Source organism: Thermobia domestica, chromosome 10 (genome assembly GCF_964235325.1).
Source record: "Thermobia domestica chromosome 10, izTheDome1.hap1.1, whole genome shotgun sequence".
Taxonomy (NCBI): domain Eukaryota; kingdom Metazoa; phylum Arthropoda; class Insecta; order Zygentoma; family Lepismatidae; genus Thermobia; species Thermobia domestica.
In genome coordinates this window covers 96,086,843-96,110,549 of record NC_137463.1, presented here as the reverse complement: position 1 = coordinate 96,110,549, position 23,707 = coordinate 96,086,843, and the positions used below count along the sequence as shown (strand labels likewise).

At 34.6% G+C, this 23,707-nt stretch overlaps 1 protein-coding gene across 3 annotated transcripts in view; it reads left to right on the top strand.

Annotated features, from left to right (window-relative positions):
- The window catches only part of Mettl4 (Methyltransferase like 4), a 32,986-nt gene extending 9,537 nt beyond the window's left edge, over positions 1-23,449 (top strand). For all 3 annotated transcript variants that reach the window (XM_081728289.1, XM_081728288.1, XM_081728287.1), the window contains exons 2-6: positions 5,585-5,857; positions 12,004-12,380; positions 15,983-16,157; positions 19,111-19,288; positions 23,235-23,449. In XM_081728289.1, coding sequence (XP_081584415.1) covers positions 5,603-5,857; positions 12,004-12,380; positions 15,983-16,157; positions 19,111-19,288; positions 23,235-23,392 — 1,143 coding nt within the window. In that variant the 5' untranslated portion in view covers positions 5,585-5,602 and the 3' untranslated portion in view covers positions 23,393-23,449. The remainder of the gene's footprint in view (positions 1-5,584; positions 5,858-12,003; positions 12,381-15,982; positions 16,158-19,110; positions 19,289-23,234) is intronic.
- Positions 23,450-23,707: the final 258 nt, after the last annotated feature.

Below are 23,707 nucleotides of genomic sequence, written 5' to 3'. Positions count from 1 at the left end.
TCAGTGTCCAAACTTTGGGCAATGTGCTGTTGTCTTGTTATAATTCTAAGAACATACCATAATGCCATTATACCAGGTGCAGTGGCGTATTTAGGGGGTGGCTTCCGGGCTTAAGCCCCCCACGAAATCTTACTTAGTATAGTAAAGTAAATGAAATATCTTGCAGAATTTTCACATTTCCAGGCAAAGCCCCCCCCCCGAAAGTTAGCAAAGCCCCTCCCGAAACAAAATCGTAAATACGCCACTGACCAGGTGGAATTAAAGAACAGTTTTAAATAGGATTAACATTTCGTTTCCGTTCTGTTTTTAACTTTAATACATTAGAACGATACACTCCATGTCTTCTTGCTATTTTTGTTATGTGATATACGTAGCAGACAGTTTTCTTTAGTTACATTTCTCTCGAAAATATGTTTCATTTTGTTTGTGCTATAATGCAGTTTCCAAAATAAACCGGTTTATAAATGAAAAGTGGGAAAAAGTTTAAGAGAGGTACAGAACTGTTGCATTATTATTATTATTATTATTATTATTATTATTATTATTATTATTATTATTATTATTATTATTATTATTATTATTATTATTATTATTATTATTATTATTGATATTTAAAAACATTAGAATTACGTGCTTACAAGGATTCGTGTTGGGCCCCCTCCGAATAGAAAACCTAGATACGTGTCTACACTGAATGATAGACGTATGAGTCAAGGTGTAGACGGGCGCGCTAGGCGATAGACTCCACAGCATGAAAAATAGATTAAGACCACAACTTGCAGATCTTCTTGCCGATTGGTGCTATTTGCAATGATATATCGGATCATATGGTATGTGAAACAAAGGATGGTCGGATAAGCAAAACCATGGTGTATTGGTGTTTCACGCACCTAAATCTGTAAAATGTTTGTATAAACAATTATCTTTCACTTCCTAGCTAAATTTGTGGGTATGATCACACACCTTGCCTCATAAAGTATAGTCTTATAAAGAAAAACATATTTTTTTTAACTAAAACCTAAAGAAAAGCCAACTTCATTTTTTTTTTTTTTTTTTTTTTTTTTTAATAATGGCAAACTAGTCCACTACATCACGATAAATCACGTTTGGTGCTAAGATGTCTTTTTCTGTCCGTATATATCCTTAACACTTCGTTGGAGACAAAATTGTTTTTTCCCCAAGAAAACAGGATGAGAGAAACTATACAACAGCATAAACAGAAAACAATAGCTATTAACAATAGTTCTCTAATCCTGGATAAATACGTCATTACAGCAAAATATCAGTAAGTTGTCCTTATTATATTGCTTCGGTTCTTATAAACATGAAAATTATAATGTTTTGTAAAAAAAAAAAAAAAGGAAAAAAGAAAAGAAAAAGAAAAAGAAATGAGTTGGGATGGGATGGGATTCGATGTGGTGTCAAAATAATAAAAGAAACTATAAGTCCGCCACTCTATCCACCTAACCACTGAGGTTACGTTGTATTGGCTTTTTTTTTTTTTTTTTTTTTAAAGAAATAATCTTCATAGCCATGGTGCGTATTGCTTCGAACCTTAAGATAAGAGTTTTTCTGTTTAATTCTATATTTTCGTACGACATCTTAGTTACAGAAGGTAATTTATATTTGGCAGGCAATCTACACACTAGATTTTAACCAATAAATGCAACATTTTAGTCCACTATCCAGTTCCTTGATCCAACTTCTCGATTCCCCTACTGAATTCCCTCCGCAATTGTGATCTGCTACTGAAAAAATCCCTAGAAATCATCGTTGCCAGTACACACAAAACCGAGCATAATTTTGTTTTTTGCTTATATTTTTATTATTTTATTATATTTTTTGGAAATATCTCCTTAGATGAATTGCTTTCTATTATCTCCACATACTAATAACTGAATTTTACCCATAAACGTAAGGAAAATGGAATAAATGCGAAAAATCTTGAGTTACAGTATACGCGCAATTTTTTTTTTTTTTTTTTGCGCATGGGAGTACCTATAACATCATCCCCCCCACCCAAACAATCCTGGCTACGCTACTGATATGAAAGTACTTATTTTAGCCGTCGTATAGCACTTGAAATGAATTTGCACTACTATCCCCACATTTATATAAAATACAACTGTAATATTTGTTTTCCAATTCAGTCGCCTGTGGAAATTTGTTCCTTATAAAAATTTCTTTCCATGCAATGTTGATATTTAAATCTACCTGTAGATTTTGCAGAATGTGATTATGTGGTGTACTTATGCCGGTTAGAGTCGATATCGAAAACCTACTCTGCAGCACTTATCTTATCTACTATACTATACCGTTTTAAAGCTGGATCCATAGCTCGATCCATAGCTGGAACTTATAAAGTGGACCCTCACCCCCCCCCAAATAAAATACATTACAAACCATATCAACTTAAATTTTTATGAGATGTAGAGAGTAAGTCGGCACGCTGAGTTGGTATCTTTACCGAGACACGGAGAGTAGGACTAGTGTAGAAGTGTTTTGAGACAGATTGCGTTGTTGTATGTTTACGAATGAGGCGCACACGATGCATTTATGTGAAAAATACCCACTAACTTGTACTACGCGGTCTCTACAAGCTATAGTCCGCACCAGCGGAATTAACGTGTGGCATCAGTCAATAAGCTCACAGTGCGCTGTTACTAAACCGTAAGGGAGAAATCTAATCATTCATAATTGTCTACAAATACGAACAAAATCAATTATAAATGATTAGATTCCTCCCTGAAGGTTTAGTAACAGCACACTGCGAGCTTATTGGCTCTAATTCCATTATTTGTTTTCCCCATTCGTAGTCCCAATCATGTAAGTCATGTATGAATATAAATACAAGTTGTAAATTGCACTTCATAACCATGTAATGGTACTGATACTGAATTTAAAAATTAGCCACTGGAAAAATTGCTTTCGTTGCATATACCTAAGTTCCTGAAGTCTGCAGTACCATTGCCAGGTGGTATCTTTGTGTACGATAACACCAACATTACAAACAGATGCCCGTTTACGCTCCTACCCACCGTCGATACAACACATGCTTCCTTAGGACTTGTCTCTGCGTAATCCCACCAGTTTCACCCTGCTTGAATTGACCAAATGCAATTTTTTTTTCTTTTGCTTTTAGTATCTACCTATTTTTAGTACAGATTGGTACATGTTTTTGGCACGAATAATTATTTTAATTGTATATAGTTTGCAGGCATATTATAAATCTGTATAGGCAGGCATTCAGTTAGTACAGTACGGTAGTTTAGCAATATACTATGCATCGTATAATTCCATAAATAATAATAATAATAATCTTGCGTAATGCAGGGGTTGCCAAGATTCAAACTGCTGTTTATAAATTGGTTTCTTCTTTATCATGTTTATTATTTTTTGAAAGTTTCGGAGAATTTTTATGATTTCAATTGCCAAGTACTTAAGTGACTTCTCCCTCCACCTCAAAAGGCTGTTAGTTGATATTGGGGGGAAGGGGACAGTGAACTAATTGTTTGGAAATAGCATTGGTAATTATAGCAAATTTGTTTAGCCTGACTTTTTTTTTTTTTTTTTTAATCTTAACCCAGATACTGTTTCTGGAAAAACCTATTCTTATTTATTAGATGTTTCAGATCATAGGAAAAGTGTTTTCTTATTTTCAGTTGCAAATGAAGATGATCAATTAAATATTTTGATTTATTGTTAATTATTCAGACATTGATCATCACTTAAAAAAAAGGAAGGTTGAATGCTTGCCTCAACCCTGATATTAGGAGGGTAAAAATTGCGCGCTGCACTCCTCGAAGTAAACGTACGTGTGTGAAGTTTCATTAAAATTAACATGTAACCTTAAAAAAAAAAAAAGTGGTTAATTTTTTTTAAACTTTACAATTATCTAACATTAGAGTCAAAAGCAAATAATTTAAAGTGTATGTTAAGTCAAAAAATAAGATTTATATGAATTTTATTTTAAACCAGATATGTCGTTGAGAAGTGTATGTCTCATTGCTAGTTTACCACATATGTTACTGGGGATTATCACCTGTGTACTAACTAGTAAACGTGCTTTTGAATGCGATTTGTCTTGCTGCATCATTTAATTACATGAGAAAATGTTGATAGACTAGTATTTACAAGTTTACTCAAATACTCTTTGTTTTGGTAGATAACAGAGTAACAATATACAAAGACTTGGAGATTACTTAAAGATAAAACTACCTATTAAAAAATATGTTTCGTTTCACAGTGTGAAACTACAGTAGACTTCCATCTATGGAAATTCAATGCTCAAACTTCAAATAGTACATCTGTAACTACTGGTTGCAATAGAAATCTTTAAGTTTTACGTCCCACGCTTATGCCGGTTAGGCTAAAGGAGACGGTGATGATGAGAGATGAATGAAATGGTGGAATGAAGAAAGTGGGAGGAAACGGGAGAACCCGAGAAAACCCACTAGCACGGTGTTTGTCCACCACAAAGTCCACACGGCGCGAGCTGGGATCGAACCAGGGATCCCAAGCACCGGAGGTGAACGCTCTACCACTGAGCCACCGCGCCCCCTGGTTGCAATAGATTTATAAGATCAAAGATATAGGTGAGTCCATCTCAAAAAGCCATTGCTTGCTATACCTTACTGTTGTACTTCCATAGCAATAAAGGTTGATACCGGAAATCGTTAATTTGAATCACTTTCGAATTGAATAGATGGCTAAAGGAGGAGATTAAACCTACTCTTGGGAAGCTAAATTGATTGCAGAGAATTGCATCTCGATATCTTTTACCGTTCTTGCTCTACGAGAAATCAGTACCGATATCGAAATATGAAGTTACAGTAAATTCTAGTTTTGGTAGAATTGGAGATTGTGATGGTGTGTTCTCTCGAGAGACTGAATCGTTTGCAGAAAACCGCTTGTCTCTACCTAATACCATTTTTGTTCTATAGCGATAAATGTTGAAACCAGAAATATCTAATTTGAACCACTTCCGGTCTGAATAAAGGGTTAACGAGAAGATGGAACTTATTCTTGGAACGCTGAATCGCAAAAAATTGCATTTCGATATCTCGTACCGTTTTTGTTCTATGAAAATCAGTATTGAAATCGAAAGTAGTAATAAATCGAAATTTCAGCCTCTTCCAGTTTCTGTAGTGTGTTGCGAGTTCTGACAATATACACTCTTGAAACATTGAATTGATTATAGAAAACCGCTTGTCGCTATCTAATACCATTTTTGCTCTATGGCGATAAACGTCGAAACCGAAAATGACTAATTTGAACCACTTTCGGTTTGAATAGAGGGTTAATGGAGGAGAAGGAACCTATTCTTAGGTCGCTATTTTGATTGCAGAAAACCACATTTCGATATCTTACCGTTTGTGCGGACGGACGGACGAACAAAGCTGTTTGGAAGTCTAAAAAGGAACAGAAAAATTGCAGAAAATGTGACATAGTGAAATTAGTTTAGGTTTAATCTGTCATTTGGCTGATACCTCTTTTGCTGGGTAAGATACAGCTACTACTGTTTCAATAGCCATTGAGCATTATACTTGGTATATAAACTACATAACTCAAATTCTCTTTACAGCTCCGAAGCTTTCAACAAATGTCAGTTTTGTGTGCTACTCCTGAAGGATGGATTTTATCTCACCAGGAATACATGAAAAGTATTTATAGTGCAGTCTTTTGTGGGGAAACAACTAAAAGTTTGCAGTTAGTAGATACCTTGTTCCAGATACGCACGCCATATATGATGAATTTAGAAGCGCAGAAGATATATGAAAATGTTGTAGGAGCTGCCACCATGTGTGGAACGAACCGTAAGAAAAGAAAGAAGAAACTAGGTGAAACAAATTACGAGGTAATAGTTATTAATGTATTAACGGCAGGGTTTCTATATATATATATATCTCAGTTAATGCGCTTATCTTCAGTGTATTTGTTCATGGGTTCGATTCCTCCTAGACGCTTAACCTACTTAGCCACAAGATTCAAAGCTTAATAAACTAACAGTTTTGAACTACGATGTCATAGTGGAATGGAATTGGACCTCACTTTAAAAACTACGTTTCTTTTTATATAGCGTCGGTGCCAGGGCCGCATTAAATCATCTGGATGCCCGGGTGTAGAAAAAAATATGTGGCCTCTGCTGACTTCACCTAATACATTTCTGTGACAGTACAGTAAGGGAATATGTTTCATATTTTTGGTCTTATTTTATTTTATGATGATGATTGTATCTTCATGATTCTCTTTAGATAGCCACTTGACATTTTGATCAGAGTGTAGGCCCCTGTTCACCTGGAGACCCGGCACCATAGCCCCCCTAAGCTCCTCCCTTAATCCGTCCCTGGTCGGTGCTGAAAACGATTTTAAACTTCAATCTATCATGTTAAATGTATAATGATACTGTAAATTTTAGGTGAGTAATGGTGTTTAATAAAGAGATCCATATTGTGGAATACATTTGGAATTGTTGGAAGAATCAGTGTAGTTTATGTAAAGATGCAATCTTGTGGCATTCATTATCCAAGATATGGAATGACTAATGTTGAACTATAACTTAGCTGTTGGGAGTTGGTGTTGAAAACCAGTAGCATTATGAATCAGTGCAATAACCGACGTGTGTATGTGGCGCCGAATTTATTGTTAATTTGTGCGAATCATTTTGGTTTGCACTAGTTTTTTGTCAATACGTGCTGCGGTTGTAAAATGTTTTCTTTACTTTGTTGAAGTTCTTACTCCTGTTTGGAATCAGTTTCACTGAGATCAGCCACCATTTCTGAAAGCTCGTGTCAAAGTTACACATAGGAAACCAAAAGAAATATCAGATACTGTAAAAAGAAGTGAGCTTTTGGCACACGGTGTTATTCGTGTTCCAAATCTTAGATTTTATGTGTCTCAGCCGGTCAGGCGTAATGTCCTTCGACAGCTGACAGTCGAAACTAGTGGATGAGCAAAAACTATTGTAATTCTTGTAACCAGACGTAAGGTATTGCGCCTTGAAGATGAAGGCGCAGATACTGTGCAGGCCTGTGAAGAAATTTGTGCTGTTTATGGACAAGATAACTTATCAAGAGCAATAACCAAAAGATGATACAGTCACTTCGTTCTGGAAATTTCGGTATCCAAGGTGCTTCTCTCAATAGACAACCAATCACAGCAAAAGTGGATGATATTCTGGAAGAACTGGCAGTCATGACGTCACCAATGACCTGAACATGCATCGTCCAACAGTGTTAAACCATTTGGAAAAAGCTAGCTAGCTTAAGAAAAAACAGTTTGGTTGCCCACATGATCTAATCTAACTTAATCGAATTTCTATATGCGAATCTGTACTAAAACGCAACGAACTCAAGTCATTTCTGAAGTAGTTGATCACGAGTGATAAAAGAAGTGGGTAACTTGCGACAACAGTGTGCGAATCGAGGAGAAGCTCCATAATCTGTGGCAAAACCCACACTGACGGCCAGGAAGATTGTGCTGTGCGTTCGGTGGGGTTGAAAAGACAGATGATATTAAAGATTTAACAAATTGAAATAACAACACTTTATTTTATGTGCACAAGCAAGTAATTCCATTTCAAGTTTTATATCTAAAAAAGTGATATCTGCCATGTAAAACAAATATGTTTTGTGTGTTTTAAAGTGGAAAACTCTCAGTAATTTTCAATACGAAAAACATCAATTTTAAAAGCCCTTATAAAAGACTACCACGTTTTCCTAGCGGTTATGTAGGAGATAATGCTGACAACATTCATGAAAAATCCTTTAGGTGAAGGTGCAGGGGATTTACAAACAATAAGTACGCGAACCGAAATTATTCACACGAATTAATGATAAATGTGACTTGATAATAAAAGTTAGGTTATTTAATTTATTTAATATATTTCGTATAGCATTCATTAGCAAATAAGCATTATAAATAGTTTTGCGTTTCTTTTCTTTGTTTAGTGATTGTTTTGAGCATGATTCATAAAAGTTTTGAAATACAAGCATTTCATACTTAATTTTCCTACACTATAAATTATATTAGGCATATATGTCAGTTCCACTAAGCTACAAATTACGTTATTGTAATCCTGAAGTTGAACTGAGAACAAGGAAGTTAATGCTACATCCTTTACCGAGTGTACACACACACACACACACAAAAAAAAAGTAGTTATGTAAACAGGCGGACACCTTTCTAGCCTTCATGTGATGAAAGGGCTGATATGGAAGTTTTCACTTAGAAGTGTTTCCTTTTAATAGCGCCAGTGTTCAAGATGGCAACGTAGGAGCAGAAATTTTTTTGTTAATTGCAGTTTGTGAAAACGTCATTAAAGTTTAGCTATTGGTGTTTGAATTTCGAAGTCAGGGGCGTAAATAAGGGCCCCGCAGACCCCGCACTACGGGGGCCCCTAAATCGTGAAGTGGAATATAGAGAAGGGGTCCCACTGCACGCTGTCTGCGGGGGGGGGGGGGGAGGCAAGCCTTTAGTTACGCCACTGTTAAAAGTGATCTTCCTTCGAGAATATCATTAGAAAGTAATATAAATAGTTCCATACGATGAGATGCTTCACTAAAGCGAAAGTACAGAATGACCTCATGTGTTAGTCGACAGTCAAAAGAGTCAGAGCTCCTTTGCTCATAATCCCATTAAGACAGTTAGTACAAAAGCCAGTAATGAAGCAGCAATGCTGTCCATGATAATATAGATTGTACTAAAAAAGCTCCATCCAGCTCGTTCCATCTGCAGATGTTGCAGGCCCTGAAGCATCATATTGTGTTTATTACCAACTTTGCTAGCGAAATACAGAAACGAACAACATTTATAAATATTTCTTTAGTCATGTTAATTTTAATGATAAATCATATTTTCTTCTTATTGTTAAAGTAAACACTGTGACGTCTGTATTTGGAAGATAGAAAATCCACACGAAAGGAACACTGTAAAGTTAACCTTTTTTACTTCTCGATCGCGAAATTTATTATTATTTTATCACAATAGAAGGGGAAATTGTTACTGGATTCGTTTACGAAATTTTACTCTGCTTTACCGTACAAAATATCAAAATAGAACTCTCCTCGTAATAATAGTATAATTCTTTTCTCTAATATTTGTAGCATATTCTCATTTAGTTTGGTCATGGCATATATTTCACAGGCCTTATTGTTTTTTTCATATATATATATCGTAATTTTTGTAGACTCACTAATTAGTTTGCTCTTCTGAAGCTTCAGTTTACAATAGTATGCCTTATTTTTTACTTATATTCTTCCCTGCAGTGTATCACTCATTCTGTGTTGACTAAATTCAATGCCATGCCAAGATATCTTAAGCTATTCACAACCTTGAAGGTCGTATTTTTATCATTAATTCTATCACATTGTTTCTTCTCATTTGTAGATATTATCATATATTTAATTTTCCTTGTATTGACGTTTAATATCATTGTTTCTGCTTCTTACACCTGTTTTAGTGTTCTTTTAGTTTTGGCTATAATTGTAACGTCATCTGCATAGCCTAATAATGGCCGGTTCAGTTTTGTAAAGATACTACCTCGTTTGTCTACTTTATTTATGGAAAAGAACTTAATTTAAAAGCGTTGTCGAGAGCCTATCGCTTTTCTCAACTCCACTATTATATTCAAATTAATCAGTTATATTATCTTCTATTTTCATCCTATTTTCTATCTTCTATCTTCTATTTCCTATTTTCCTTTGTTCAATTGTCACTTCTATTAGTTTCACTGATTTCCGAGGTATACCAAATTCTTTCAGTGTCTCAATCAGTGACATTCTATCAACACTTTTGAAAACACCCATGAAATCTATTAATAGCTATGCAAGGTAACATTATGCTCATAGTGTTTCTCTATTATTTGTTTTGTTGTAAATAACTGATCTGCTGTGCTTCTGTTAGGTGTAAATTCGGCTTGGCATTATTGTTCCTCCCTCCACATTGTCTTGCGGTTCGTACAGTTAATGATCTCCATATTGTTGGGTGATATTTAGCTATTTTATGTTCAGCTCCTCCAGGAAATGTTCGACCCATCTTTGCATCACCTTATCCTCCTCCAACACTTTCCCGTTGTTATTTGTACAGCCCGTAGATCTAGGCGATATCCTTTCAGAATTTCATTAATTGCTACATAGAACTTTCTTGTCTCATTCTGTCCATTAAGTTACTCAGTCTAAGTCTGCTTTATCGTCCTTCTTTTTCCTCCTACAGATTTCATTAGCTTTATCTCGTAATTCCTTGTATTTTTTCAGTTTCCTTTTTGAATTGTTTTTACCTTGTTATTCTTTTGTCCTATTATCTATCTACATTCATTGTCAAGCCGTTTCTTATTCTGTTCGTTGTTTTGCCTTCTAATAACTCCTTTGCAGTCTCTTTTAATACCATTTCAATAGCATTCTATATTTGTTTCACGTCCGACTCTTGCATCCATGCCATTGCCGCATCTCTTATTCTCTCTCTTGTCAATGTTTTATATTTCTCCTTAATTTATTCCTCTTTTAGAGTATGTGTCCCATCTTTTCCCTTGAGCTCCCACGTGGCTAAGCGGTTAACGTACGCGCCTTTGGCGTGGAAACCCTCGTTCTTTTCCCGGCAGGAGCACATGTAGTTCGGTTCCCACTTTAAGCTGTAGGTCCACGTCTCATATAGCCTCGCTGGTGAGAGGGATTCTAAACTTAAAAAAAAAAAAAAAAAAAATAGAAAAAAAAAGTCCTTCCCCTTGTTCTCATTATTCCATGTCATTTGATTATTCTTTCAACGATGGTACAACCAGGTAAAATGTAAGAGATAGCTAATGAAATAGGAAGATTAAAGTAGTGAAAATACAAGACACTCGGTGAAGTGGTAGTCGAAGTGACGTGGTAACGCAAGTCAGATTGCGTTATGATATATTGCGGAACTGAGAAACGAACTGGACAGTATGTAGTGGAAATCGTGGTGAAGTAGAGACGACTAGTGAGAAGTATTTTACAATTTGAACTAGTAAGTGAACGAATATGAAAATTAATAATGAAAGGTAAATTTATAAATACAACACTTATTTCGGCTTATACTCCCATAGAGGAAGAATTTTATGATAAATTAGAGGAAGTTTGCGATGAAATACCTAAATATGATACATTAATCATTCTAAAAGACTTTAGTGCTGAGGTTGGGAAAGATGAATTCCAGGATAAAGTAGCTGGGATAGTCACTCTATACGAGGAAAGTACTGAAAATGGAATCAAACTAGGACAATTTGTTGTAAAAAAAAAAAAAAAAAAAAAAAAAAAAAAAAAAAAGCAAGCAAGCTTGTAATAGAAAATACTTGTTTCCCACATAAAGATTTCATATCGGAACATGGAAATCGCCGGATAGTAACACTACCAACCAAATAGATCAAGTTTTGGTAAATAGAAGATGTGCTTCCCCAATTATACATGTGAAAAGCTGCAGAGGCCCAAATTGTGAATTCTATATCGCTATAGAAATATCCCGTTCCGTCTTTCGTTTTAAATCTTTTCACACTATCTTTCTGGGGTTCATGTTGAGGTTTCTGAACTGCTCTCGTTTTCAAAAGGTGTTGTTAGCCCAACTCCCACCAATAATTTTCTGTCAAGGTCCTCTTCCCGTAGCTTTTGTAGACCTCTCTACTAACTGTAAGGCAGCAGTGCCTATTTTGGTCCACCTTTTCAGGCTCCTGCTCGGAATCCAGCAACTCCTTTAGAATAAATTAGTCTTAGAGCATTCATAATCTATATAAATGTAAATTTAACTAAATAGATTTTCAGTTAGGTAGACGGAATTATTACTCAATAAACTCATATTAGTATTTAAAATTTAGCAATAAATTATCATTATTGGAACTATTTAATCAAGTCATTGCTGAATATTAGGCGAAATTACTTTAACAAGTGATTCTGTAAGATCAAGCGAATAGTGAAGAACGTTTTTCCATCTATGTTAATTTCTGTGATGGAATTTTCACGTTTGAAGAATAAAGACATTTGATCTTTCTTCCAGGTAAAATTTGTGCAGGAGAATTTGAAGAAAATAATTCTGGAAGCAAAGCGTCAGGGACTGTTTTCATTTTCTCCCAAACTGCACGAGCTAAAGGAAAATAATAGAGAAGCAAAAGAGTTTGCTGAACATTTGTTCGAATCATTTCCAAAAACCCTATTGCGCTTAGATGGTCGCAATGATAACAGTGTTGCTTATATGATCAAAATAGAAAATGAGAATTATGTTTTTCCTCCTGAATGTTCTTTCTATGCATATGACATGCAAAAGCTTGAGCAACATTTGTTGCCAAAGGGCATAAAATTTGATCTGATACTTCTGGATCCTCCTTGGTGGAATAAATATATAAGAAGAAAAAAGGCAAAACGACAGACAGACGGGTATGTATATTGATTCTCGTTGTTATTGTTAAAACATCGATTTTAAGATATTTTTGATTGATTGTGGTACTTAATAGGGACGTCAGGGGCCAGACCACAACACGATTTAAAATATTTTAACTTTGGACTCAGTCCGAGTAGGTGTGGTGAACTTGTTACAAAAGTCTAGTTATGAATTATTGAAAATCTAACATCTTCTTTCAATCCCGACAGCTATTTACTTACAGTTAAATGTGGCTTACGCCTCCTCCAGCAGCAACAATAATGCTCAGTACTTTATAGAGCCCCAATATAGAAACATAAGTTTACATTAGTGGGATATGCAGAATTTCATCAAGGGGTTCAAGCATTCAGTCTCTATCCTTTCGTCACAGGCGTGATTTTTCTGTAAATATCTTAATATAGTAAATTTTTATTTTTCATATTGCTTAGGGGGAGTTGATTAATCCTCGATCCACCTCTTTCGTATGCCACTGGCTTACACTATTATATTAATATTAATAAAAATCAAACAACTGTGTCACGATGTTGTGGGGGTTTAATAAACTGTGTAATAAGTCAAAAATTGTTGGGAAGTTACTGATCTATAGTTATTTTTATTTGTTTAAAAACGTGTTGATATCGTCGAGTTTGTAATTCAAAGAAAGGTACGTTATATGGTTAAGTACAATATACATGATGCATGAAAAATGCAAGAAAAAGAAAAGAAAAGTGTATCTCCGTATCAAATATAATATTCATTCAATCTGTTACCATACTTTTTAATTCTCATTTTATAGTTTCTGTGAAAATCAATCGGAAATTCTAATTCACTCGCCATATTTTATATACGTTACCACGCTACCTTGCATAGCTTGAGGAAAGCCTGTGAAAAGAAACAGCAAAAAGGTCTCGTTACTGTTCTAAAGAGGAGTCTGCTACAGTGAAAATTCATGTACAGCGCAATAGTTCGTAGTAATGGTGGACGCATAGAATGCAACATATAATGTTATGTAACTCTACGTGAATACCTCGGGCTATTCGCTTCTGATTCAGTCTTCTGTAGAACAGTGTAATTTATTTGAAAGTATGATCTTTTTTTTATGTTGCTGATGACTTTGGAAGAAAACTGAACATTGTCTCTCATGGCTATATTATAGAAACCATGTCTTCCCAAAGACAGTCATAATGGCAGCTTTCCTCAGTCACACATGTGCTACGAGTGCAAACTTGGCTGTTTTTAACTCCTATTCATATTTCTTAATTTCGGATAGGAACTTAAAAATTAGAAAGACCGTTTGCTAGCGTGATCGCATCATATTGATTTTGCGTACAAGTACATTTTGAAATGTTAATGTTGAAATCTAAATATTGATGAGAGAAATGAAGTTCTAAAGTTATAATGTTATATTAGTTCATATTCTATAATAAGACGTACAGTTAAAACAAGCAGTGCATTCCTTTCCCAGAAATCTCATCACGGTCTGTAAAATATAGTAAGTAATTTTTTTTTATTACAATAAACATTACATGAACGATCTAATATCGCTAATACCTCATTCAAGAACCCGCGTTGGTATATTGAGACGATGAGATTTGCTCCTTAAATATACGTTTCTCTTTCTGCCTTTTCAAATTATAAGACAGCGAAAAGTCTATAAATTTTGCCAATAAACAGATACACGATATAAAGTTAATGGATTTGAGAATTCGAAAATCCACAAAATTAAAATAAAAATGGCATCCAGTGTATTAAAGAAAGAAAGCAGAAAGGATGGTATTGTATATTATAACATGAAATAAAGCTATATTTGAGCCATTATTCGTAAGTTTACTCTCCTAACAGAATTTGAACCTAGAAACTCATCATAGTAGTGCAAAGGGGAAGATAAGTTTCCAGCTCGGAATGAAAACATGACGCTAGCAAGATAGGCAGTTATAGCAATTTGTCCAACGTAATTCTCTTTCAGGTTGACACACTTGGTACCGGGATCCTGCAGCAATTCTATTCCAGATAAAACATTTATCTTGTGCTGCAAACCATGCCTCTACAGTTGGTACGATGTCATTTGTCTCTCTAAATTCAGTACCTTTCAGATACAAATTAAGTTTTAGGAATAGATAATAGTCTAAGGGAGGCAGATCTGGAGAATAACTGGGATAGTAAATGACATCAAACTTTGGTTTACATGGTTCCTGTATTGTGATGGCTCCTCTATATAACAAAGACCAATGTCTTGCAAGAAGACGATGCGTTTGGACAGTTTTCTCTCTCTCTCTCTCTCTCTCTCTCTCTCTCTCTCTCTCTCTCTCTGTTTCCCTTCAACACAGTATGCTTTGGTTCACATTTCATTCAGCATTCAGTGTTGTGCTTTTTTTTTTTTTCATATATTCGCCCAGTGTGAGGAGTTTGGCCGAACATAGCCGATAGTTTTTCATACCTAGTTCTTTACACGCGATGTATTAAATGAGAGATAAATTCACTTGCCTGGGAGGATCATGTCGTGCACACAACCCACAGTTTTTAGGGTCACCACTGGTTTGGGTCTTCCACACCTCTCATCATCTTTAATGCTCCTCCTCCTCCTCTTGAACTCTGCTACCCATAATTTCACTGTGCTATATGAAGGACAGTCATTAGCTATTGTTCGTGTCATTTCATCAAAAATTTACTTCGTTCTCATATTCTTTGCGAAGAGGTACTTGATGACTACTCTCTTCTCACATTTGGTAAAAGTCACACTGGGCTTCGCTGTGGTCACTTCAAATCTGAAACAAAGAGAGGTATTTGTAACCAACGCAACACAAACATTTATAATATTTTGCAGAACATCCTCTAAAACATGACTACATAACATGCTAAAAGGATTTTGAAATATGAGTTCACTTACTGTGTTAGACCAGAAACCTCCGTGATAGGTCCAGTCCTTAATGTTTGTGTTGCGTAAGAATATAGAGTTAAGTCAGAATAGCAATCAAATGGAGTATTCTGCATAATTTTCGTGATATATATATTTCCTTTACTTTCTTCTGTAATGTTAATTGACACAATTCTTTTACTCAAGTATCTCATTTTCTTAGTTCAAATGTAATCCGTTAATACTCTTTTAAGACTTAGATAAAGTATTCGTGATTATATCAGGAATCTCAGCGTGGTCATAATAAAACTAATAAAATAATAATAAAATGAGAGAGAGATTCGCACTGAACGAAGACATACCTATTGGAAACATTAAACTGAATCCCTGAGCTTTCGAGCCACAACCACTTATCATCGAAACATAAAGAAAAAAGAATTTTCAAAGTTTTTTCCCTACTCTTTTCCTTTTTATTCTACGCTCCGACTACCAGCCATTGTGGTTCGAAAATTCAGTATTGCCGTTTAATGCTCTAGCATCTCATAACGCTGTCAAAGTTATTCAAATAATTATTCATTTGTCCGATACTTTAATAATTACTTGAGGGATATTCAGTATTGGTACTATTGTTCGTTTGAAATAAAGTGTTCGAATATATGTATTTGAGGCATTTCGAATTTCAACAGCACTTGTTCTGTCCGGCTAAGTAATGTAATGTAGAGAAGTCACAACCGAGAAAAATTAACATCATATATTTATTTTTAGGTATCAAATGATGTATGATAAAGACTTAGAACAGATGCCGATTTCGTCGTTGATGAAACCAAATTGTCTTGTAGCTGTATGGTGTACTAATTCAGAATCTCATATGCACAGCTTAAAGACTGAGATATTTCCAGCGTGGAATGTGGAATTCGTAAGCACATGGTTTTGGGTTAAGGTGATTAATCAATTGAGTCTACGTTAATTTGAAAGGTATTAGTGCATGAAAAAGTATTTATGACATTTGTTTATTTTGATTATTGTTGATATTTTTTACAAATATGTTAAGATGTAAACTGAAGTCTATAAGTTCTGTATATAAAGTAGATATTACGAAGTCTGCTATAACAATGAAGGAATTTCAGGAGAGATTTCGTCAGGCGTTATGTCGTTTATATTTTAGTGAGGAACATTTATTTTACTTCCTTGTGATTTCCTTACAGTACATTGTTTATTAAAAACATGTAATTATTGAATTATTTTATATAGGACAGGTATACACGTACTATAACCTATGTATCGAAAGCACCTTGTCAAAATTTGAATTAGCAACTACAATAAAATCGCGACATAGTTGCTATTATGTATCAGATTATTTTACTATAAAACAATCTATTTATATGGTATAATGTCTTATCTCTCTAATCACATTAGTCTTACCCTGGAAAAATACTATATATATATATATATATATATATATAATATATGGGTGTGGGTGGGTGAGTAAGTTATTCATTATTCCTACTACAGCGTTTGATGGATGAATGTGTGCAAGAAAACAAACAAAAAAGTCTATGTGCACAAACTCCGAAAGCGGTGTTGTTTCAGAGTTATGAGCACCAGAAGTGCTGAAAAACTAAACTTGAAGCTCTATAACGGAAATATAGTAATGAGGGAAAAGTCGGTTTGAAATTTACACAGGAAGTCATACCAGTAGTTTTCATGCGCATGGGATTTAAAAAAACAAATTCCAGAAATTTTGTGAAAGGCAGGTAGGTTCAAATGAGCATGAATAGAGGGATTGGCAACAAAAGATATATGAGAAATGTAATTTGTGTAATGCATGTCCATATTTCGCACAGAGGAAAGGTGGAAGGGGATTGCTTTATATAGCACGCGCGTTGCATATCACCAATAGTACCTGTTGCAAGTAGAAGGCTTCAAGAAATATACCACATGGTTGTTAGAAATTGAAAGTAATGTGATATACAGTAGAACAGTAGTTAATTTTAGTGTAAACACTTGTAGTATTGGTGTAGTCACAGAAGGCTCAAAAGGTTCGAAATGCCTCCGAGCCAAATTATTGAAACTAAATATTGGTAAATGTAAAGGACGTTTTCTAGATTCTGTTTCAAATACATGCAAATCTTGTAGAAAGAAAAAGAGAAACTTACAGTTTCGCTTAAGTTCTTGTCCGATCTCATATTTTAATATGGATTTGTAAGAAAATTCTTGTTGACTTTTCCCTTAAATAACATGTTGTAACAAAAAGTACTATTAACGAATATTGAAATGTGACCCCGGATTCACGCTCTGAGTAATGCATCGGATATTACTCAGGAAATGATCATAAATACTGTGGTAAAATATTCGATGGAGGTTGATTTGGAGCTTAGTGGCTAGTGTCGTTGATTATCGAGATTACATAGATATTGGTCTACAGCTTAATGGGATTCGTGCCACATAAGCTTTCACCGGAGTCAAACGTCGTCCCGTCAAGTTAGCTACGCAACCATATGCCCAAGAGGATGTTCAGCAAAATATTCGAATACTGTATTTAAGAGAGAATAAGTGCGTAACTAACACACAGAATTTACTCATCTACGCTATTTTAAAAGTAACGTTAGATTTGATGGACAAATTTTTAGATTTCTTAATGTTTATGTGTTCATTCTTGGTCAAGTCTTTCTGGCGCGTAGTCCGGGTTACCAGGCAATTAAACTTGCCTCGAATACAAAACTAATTGACATCCACTTCAGAGAGAGAGTAAGCTCCACCTTAAATTTCTACATTTTCTGTAATACAATATTTATTTTACTACTTTACTTCTGTTTTTTCTTTATCTTGCAAGAATTTGAACACAAAAATTATTACATATATATATAGTTTCGACATTACTTACGACATTGTCTATTTAGATTGCGTGTTATTTAGTGTTATTTGAATTTAAAAGGCATAATAGTCAGTAGGTGTGGCATAAGGATGTAAATAAAGTAAGCATACAAAATGTAAGAACTTAGGTTCGTAAATTCTACCATGAATTATTGTTAATAACGCCGTCATGGATATAATAATGACAGTTCATTAGCTTTTTAAACTGTTATTAGCTTTCTAAATAGAGATTACTGTGTGAATGCCAAAATATCTTTATCGGTTGATGATAACGTTCCTATTCACCACAAAGGTTTCATGTGACAAAGCCTTCTGTTTAAAGTGAGATTCAAATAGCTTTGTATTCAAGACTCGGTCCACTTTCGGAATGAAATTCGAAATCACACACGAGAAAGAACGCGGATCAGCTACCTGACCACGAAGGGAAATTGAGCGTCCAAAAGTAATCTCAAATTTCTTCACCACTCTAAATTTGACTGTAAAATATATATATGTATATATATATTTGGAATAGGATGTGTAGAAAATGTCCTTTACATTTACCAATATTTAGTTTGAGGAACTAGGCTTCGAGGGGTTTGAAACTATGCACTTGGACTAACTAATACTTTAGTGAAGTAACCATTATTTTGGAGTTGTAACAACCATGTAATAGTATTTTTTTAAATAGGTTAATAGGTACTATTGGAAAAACGCAACACGCTTATTGCATAAAGTAATTCCTTACCATCTTTCGTCTGTGCAAAATGTCCACTTGCGTTACAATTCGCCTTTCCTATCGTTACTAGTTTCTTTTCTTTTCTTTTCTTTCTTCAGAGCTTCTAATTTTTCAAGATTTCTGGTGTTTATAACTCTTAAAGGTTGCAGCTTTCAGAGTTGTATACCGATACATAAACTCTTTTTCTTTCTTTCTTGTGTAAAGTCTCCCACCAAACGCTGTAAAATGAATAATGAGTCATTGTCTATATATTTAAGAAATTGAATTTTTTCAAAAATCATTTTTCCCATTTCATTTGTAGGTAACTCAGTACGGTGAACCAGTGTGTGAGTTCTCAACACCACCAAAAAAGCAGCCATTCGAGAAAATTATCTTTGGCCGAAACAAAGTGACAGATAATGCCTTGTCTTCTCCAGAAGATGGAAAATTGTTAGTAAGTGTGCCTAGCGCAATACATTCTCACAAACCACCATTAGCAGGTAAGATTTTATTCCCAATTGACAAATTAACAGTTCTCTGTCATTCTCTTACAATGGTCTTAATAGTAATAATTTCACCTTAAATCTTAATTTTCTAGAATTATTGTAGTAAAGAGTTAATTCTGGTATTGTTGTTAGTCCTTGTAAAGTATATTATATTATCCTCTGTTCTCACTTTTTACGTGTAAATTTGCCAGATATTCAACTTAGAATAAATAAATAAAATAACGTTGCTATCGTCAATGCTATTTAATCACGAACAAGGGATATTAAATTTTGTAAAAGTAGGGTGGCAACAAACTTAGAAAAGTCAGGAAATTTGAAAAGACGGAGAGAAGCCAGTGAATTCTGTTAAGAGTCAGATATGGTTGAGTGCTTGTTTTATCAATTGCTAACTTCAAACTTTGAAAGTTATCTGTGTTTTCCTCTAATGATGTGTAACAAATTTATGTTCTGTAGTTTTCTGTAATTATGCGCATTATCCTTTGCTTTAGCATATGCAGTCGAATGTCATATTGGCGAATCATCCACAAAATGCAGTTTGATCGACACTCTAATGGTAAATTCATTTGCGACATAATTCCAAACATTGTCAGTTTTTATTCCCACTAGTTTCGGGTTTATCGAAGTTTCTTGTCCTACTTTAAGAGAAGATAGCTAATTTCACAAATGACAGGATTTTGGAATACTGTTACTCGTATTTTAGCTTTTGTGTTTTCACTGTAATATATTTTAGTGTGCAAAGACATAAATTTTGGAAGTTCTTTTGAGTTTACGGAAACTGATGACTAAGTTACACATTAGCATATGCATTGGGTCAATACTTAAAGGTTTTTCCGTACTAATTTAATCGGTTTCTTGGTCTTTAAATATGGGATACGTCTATAGATACCAAAGTGTACTTTTTGATTTGTGCTTATAATGCAGTATTTATTAATTGTTATAGATATTTAATCATATTTGCCATCAACAGGTATACATTTGTAATGATACATTAAGGACATGTTTCATAAGTGTTTTAAAAAATATGATTTTAGTCTCATTTTAAAATTATTCTAACATTAAAAACAATGGTGCAATTTGCGAACAATAATTGTGATACATAAGTTCAAATAATATTTCAATGGACGACTTTTTTCGGAATTCCAAAGTCTCCACGACCGGTCCCGCGAGTGTGTGGCTCGGTGACTCGGGAAGAGATGTACCTATAAAATTAATGTGGTAATAAATTCTTTTGGCATCGTAGAGTATTTTATTTCGAGATAGTCTTGGAGCTTATGGAATATACTTAGTTTACAGAAACCCACTTACAAACTCATTTTTTCTATGTCTTCAACTTTAGTTAATATTCTTTGTATGAGTGCCCTTAAAGACTGTGTGTTTATTCATTTTTAGTGTTATGTGCACTAATGACAAATTTTGTTTCCTTGATTTAAAGTTTAAGAAGTTTAAACGTTTTGTACAAGTTAGAAAATTCAGAAAGAGAAAAAGTTGTTTGTTTCGTTTACACATTAATCTTTGACAAATAGTGAAGATGATGACAGAAAGTCATTGAAATCGTATGCAACTACTTTCTTAAACAGAACAGGTGCTACCAAATATGCATCCTATTGTGTCATTAAGCAATGTAACATACATCTTCGCTACGACGCGTCCACTAGTAACTGATAATGTAAAGGGGTGGGACATGCTGTCTTATAGTAGAGCATTTACCTGTATCAAGTTTCCCTGGTTCGATCTCAGGTCATACGAGATTGTAATAGGCAACGTTGTTTGACGTTCCGCGCCTTATTCCCGTTGTACTACTTTTCTTCTCTTTTTTTCTCTTTCATAATTCCATACTTGTGTCACCTCAAGTCACAACCGTGGCAATTAAATTAAATTAACTAAAAATTTAATTTAATTTAATTTGTAATAGAGTGTAATGTGAAGTATGTGAAACAGGTGGCTCAGTAAGTTATACAGAAAAGACAATTGTGGAAAAAATATCGTCAAAAATTGTAATTTGGAATAAGATTATAGTGCTTCAACTTCAGTATGTAAATAAATGAAATCCTTCCATTAATAGGTAGAGCAGATCGTGTAGTTTTACAAGTAAACTAAATCCTAACATCCTTTGTAAATTCTTATTATTAAATACAGTGGCGGCTCGTACTGTCATTAACAAAGCGTGCTACAATATATATATATATATATATATATATATATATATATATGTGTGTGTGTGTGTGTGTGTGTGTGTGTGTGTGTGTGTATTTACCTACTGAAGGCGGAAGTTGATATCCATCCTTCGATTCTTAATTTGGCAAACTTTTCCATCACCCTGGAGTTGAAATCTAGCATGTTGTTGATCAAACTTTTTTCTATCGAGAGCATGGTAAGGGCAGTTAACCTTCCTGACCTACGGAAATTTCTTACGAATGTTTTAATTCACTTTAGAGACGAAAAGCACCTCTTAGGCTCTGCTGTGGACATTGGTATGGTCACTGTTATTTGCAAAAGGGTTGTTATTTCGCTAAAATTGTTCTGTAAATTGTTTTTAAAGATAAGCTGACAGAACCAAAAGCTCAGTGCGAAGTCACTGCTTACTTAACATTGGGTAGCTTTCAAGCGCAGTGTCCAGAAATGTTCCGGAAAAATCACTAAAATTTGCAGAATCCAGAAGTTTGGCGGCATCCAAATGGCTTGTTTTCGCACATCTATTTCGCACATCCGCAGAAATGTGATCACATACTTCTTTGGCACTGGGTACTCTGCAAGACATAATCCGCCCATATTTGTTTTACCAATTGTTGGAAGAAAAATATCACGTGTCCTAATATTGTCTGTGTCATTCCGAATTTTCTCAATGGCTTCAATGAAATATTTAAGTACTGTTTGTACTTTAATGGTAGGCCTGCACTGAATTTGATTATAGAAAATATTCACATGCGGCATTATTTTGTGAAAGAATTCTAACCAAAACATGAATTCCCTGTGTTAGATTTCTCTAGTTCTGAAAAACACTCTTTCGAAACATTTTAATTTTCATAGATAGAATTGACGGTTCGTGACTTGAAATTCCATCGAGTAGCTGACCCACTCGGAATACGTCCTACAACCACTTTTTTCAAAACAGATACACGCTGTGGGGAGCAGGAGGAAAAATGTGGAAAATCCTGAAAGACTACAGGAAAAAAGCCCTTGTCGATTGATTTTGATATGCAGTTCTTCCCATTATCAAATTTAATTGGTTAACAATGGACGTAGTGTGCCAAAGGAAAGTGTTCTTTAATTTTAGATTGCACGCCATTAATTGATCCCTTATTACCAATGCCCCATTAAATGTGTGCGCTATAATTCTGCTACGATCTGAATCTGTGTAAAAAATGTTCAATTAATTTAATATACACTCCCGACAATTCTGGGCTCCCGGACCTTTAGGATTAAAGAAAATAAAAAAGAGGAGAAAAGACAGAACCGAGCGGCGAGCGCCGCCAGTAAGCAAAAGAAAACGAGAAAGAGGAATACTTGGCGCTTGCGCAGAATGTCTTCGGGCTCAACCTAACACAGCACGGTGGAAGCTATTCTGGGTGTAAAAAAAAGGAAAGTGGACAATGCATATTGAGATCTTTGCTCCATGCTAGAGATATAGGCTTGTATAGTTCAAGCGGGCTCCATTCAGTACAGCCCGCTCGGTTCGTTAGTACAACTTCCACACTGCTGAAGGCGCTGATAATCGCGCTCCACGCTCGAAAAAGATCGTCATGGGAAATTTCTGTATTTTGTTAATTGATGAACAGTTTAAACAAATGAATAGATGAAAATTTTTTGAACTAAAATAAGTCTAACACAAATACACAAACATAGGAAGCGTGCTGTAGCCCGGTAGCCCTACGTCAGAAACCGCTACTGATTAAATAACAATGTATAATAAGTAATCTTTAATTTCTTGTATTCTTTTCAGATGTATTAAAATCATATCTACCTCCGAATCCTCAGTGTTTAGAGATTTTCGCCCGTTATCTTTTGCCTTGTTGGACAAGTTGGGGCAATGAAGTATTAAAACTTCAGCATGAATCATTATTCGAGGAAGCTGACTCACAGCAAATTAAAGATAAATAATTCTATTGTATTTAGATTGTAAATAAATAAATATGTATATATATTTACAAATGTCAATAACAATATTTCTTTTGACTTTTAATTTTCCTTCCTGTCCTTTATTTTTTAAAATCGTTAAAAAAAAAAAAAAAAAAAGAGAGAGAGAGAGAACTGCCAATATTGTTGTGGAATCATTTTATTGTATAATGGCGTTCGTACAGAACAGAGTTAGCAGTTTGTGATTGTTGCGTACGCCTGGGCAAAGTCCCTTTGGGGTACGTAATTGCTAACAAAAAAAAAAAGAAAAGAAAAAAGAAAGAAAAGAAAAAGAAAAAA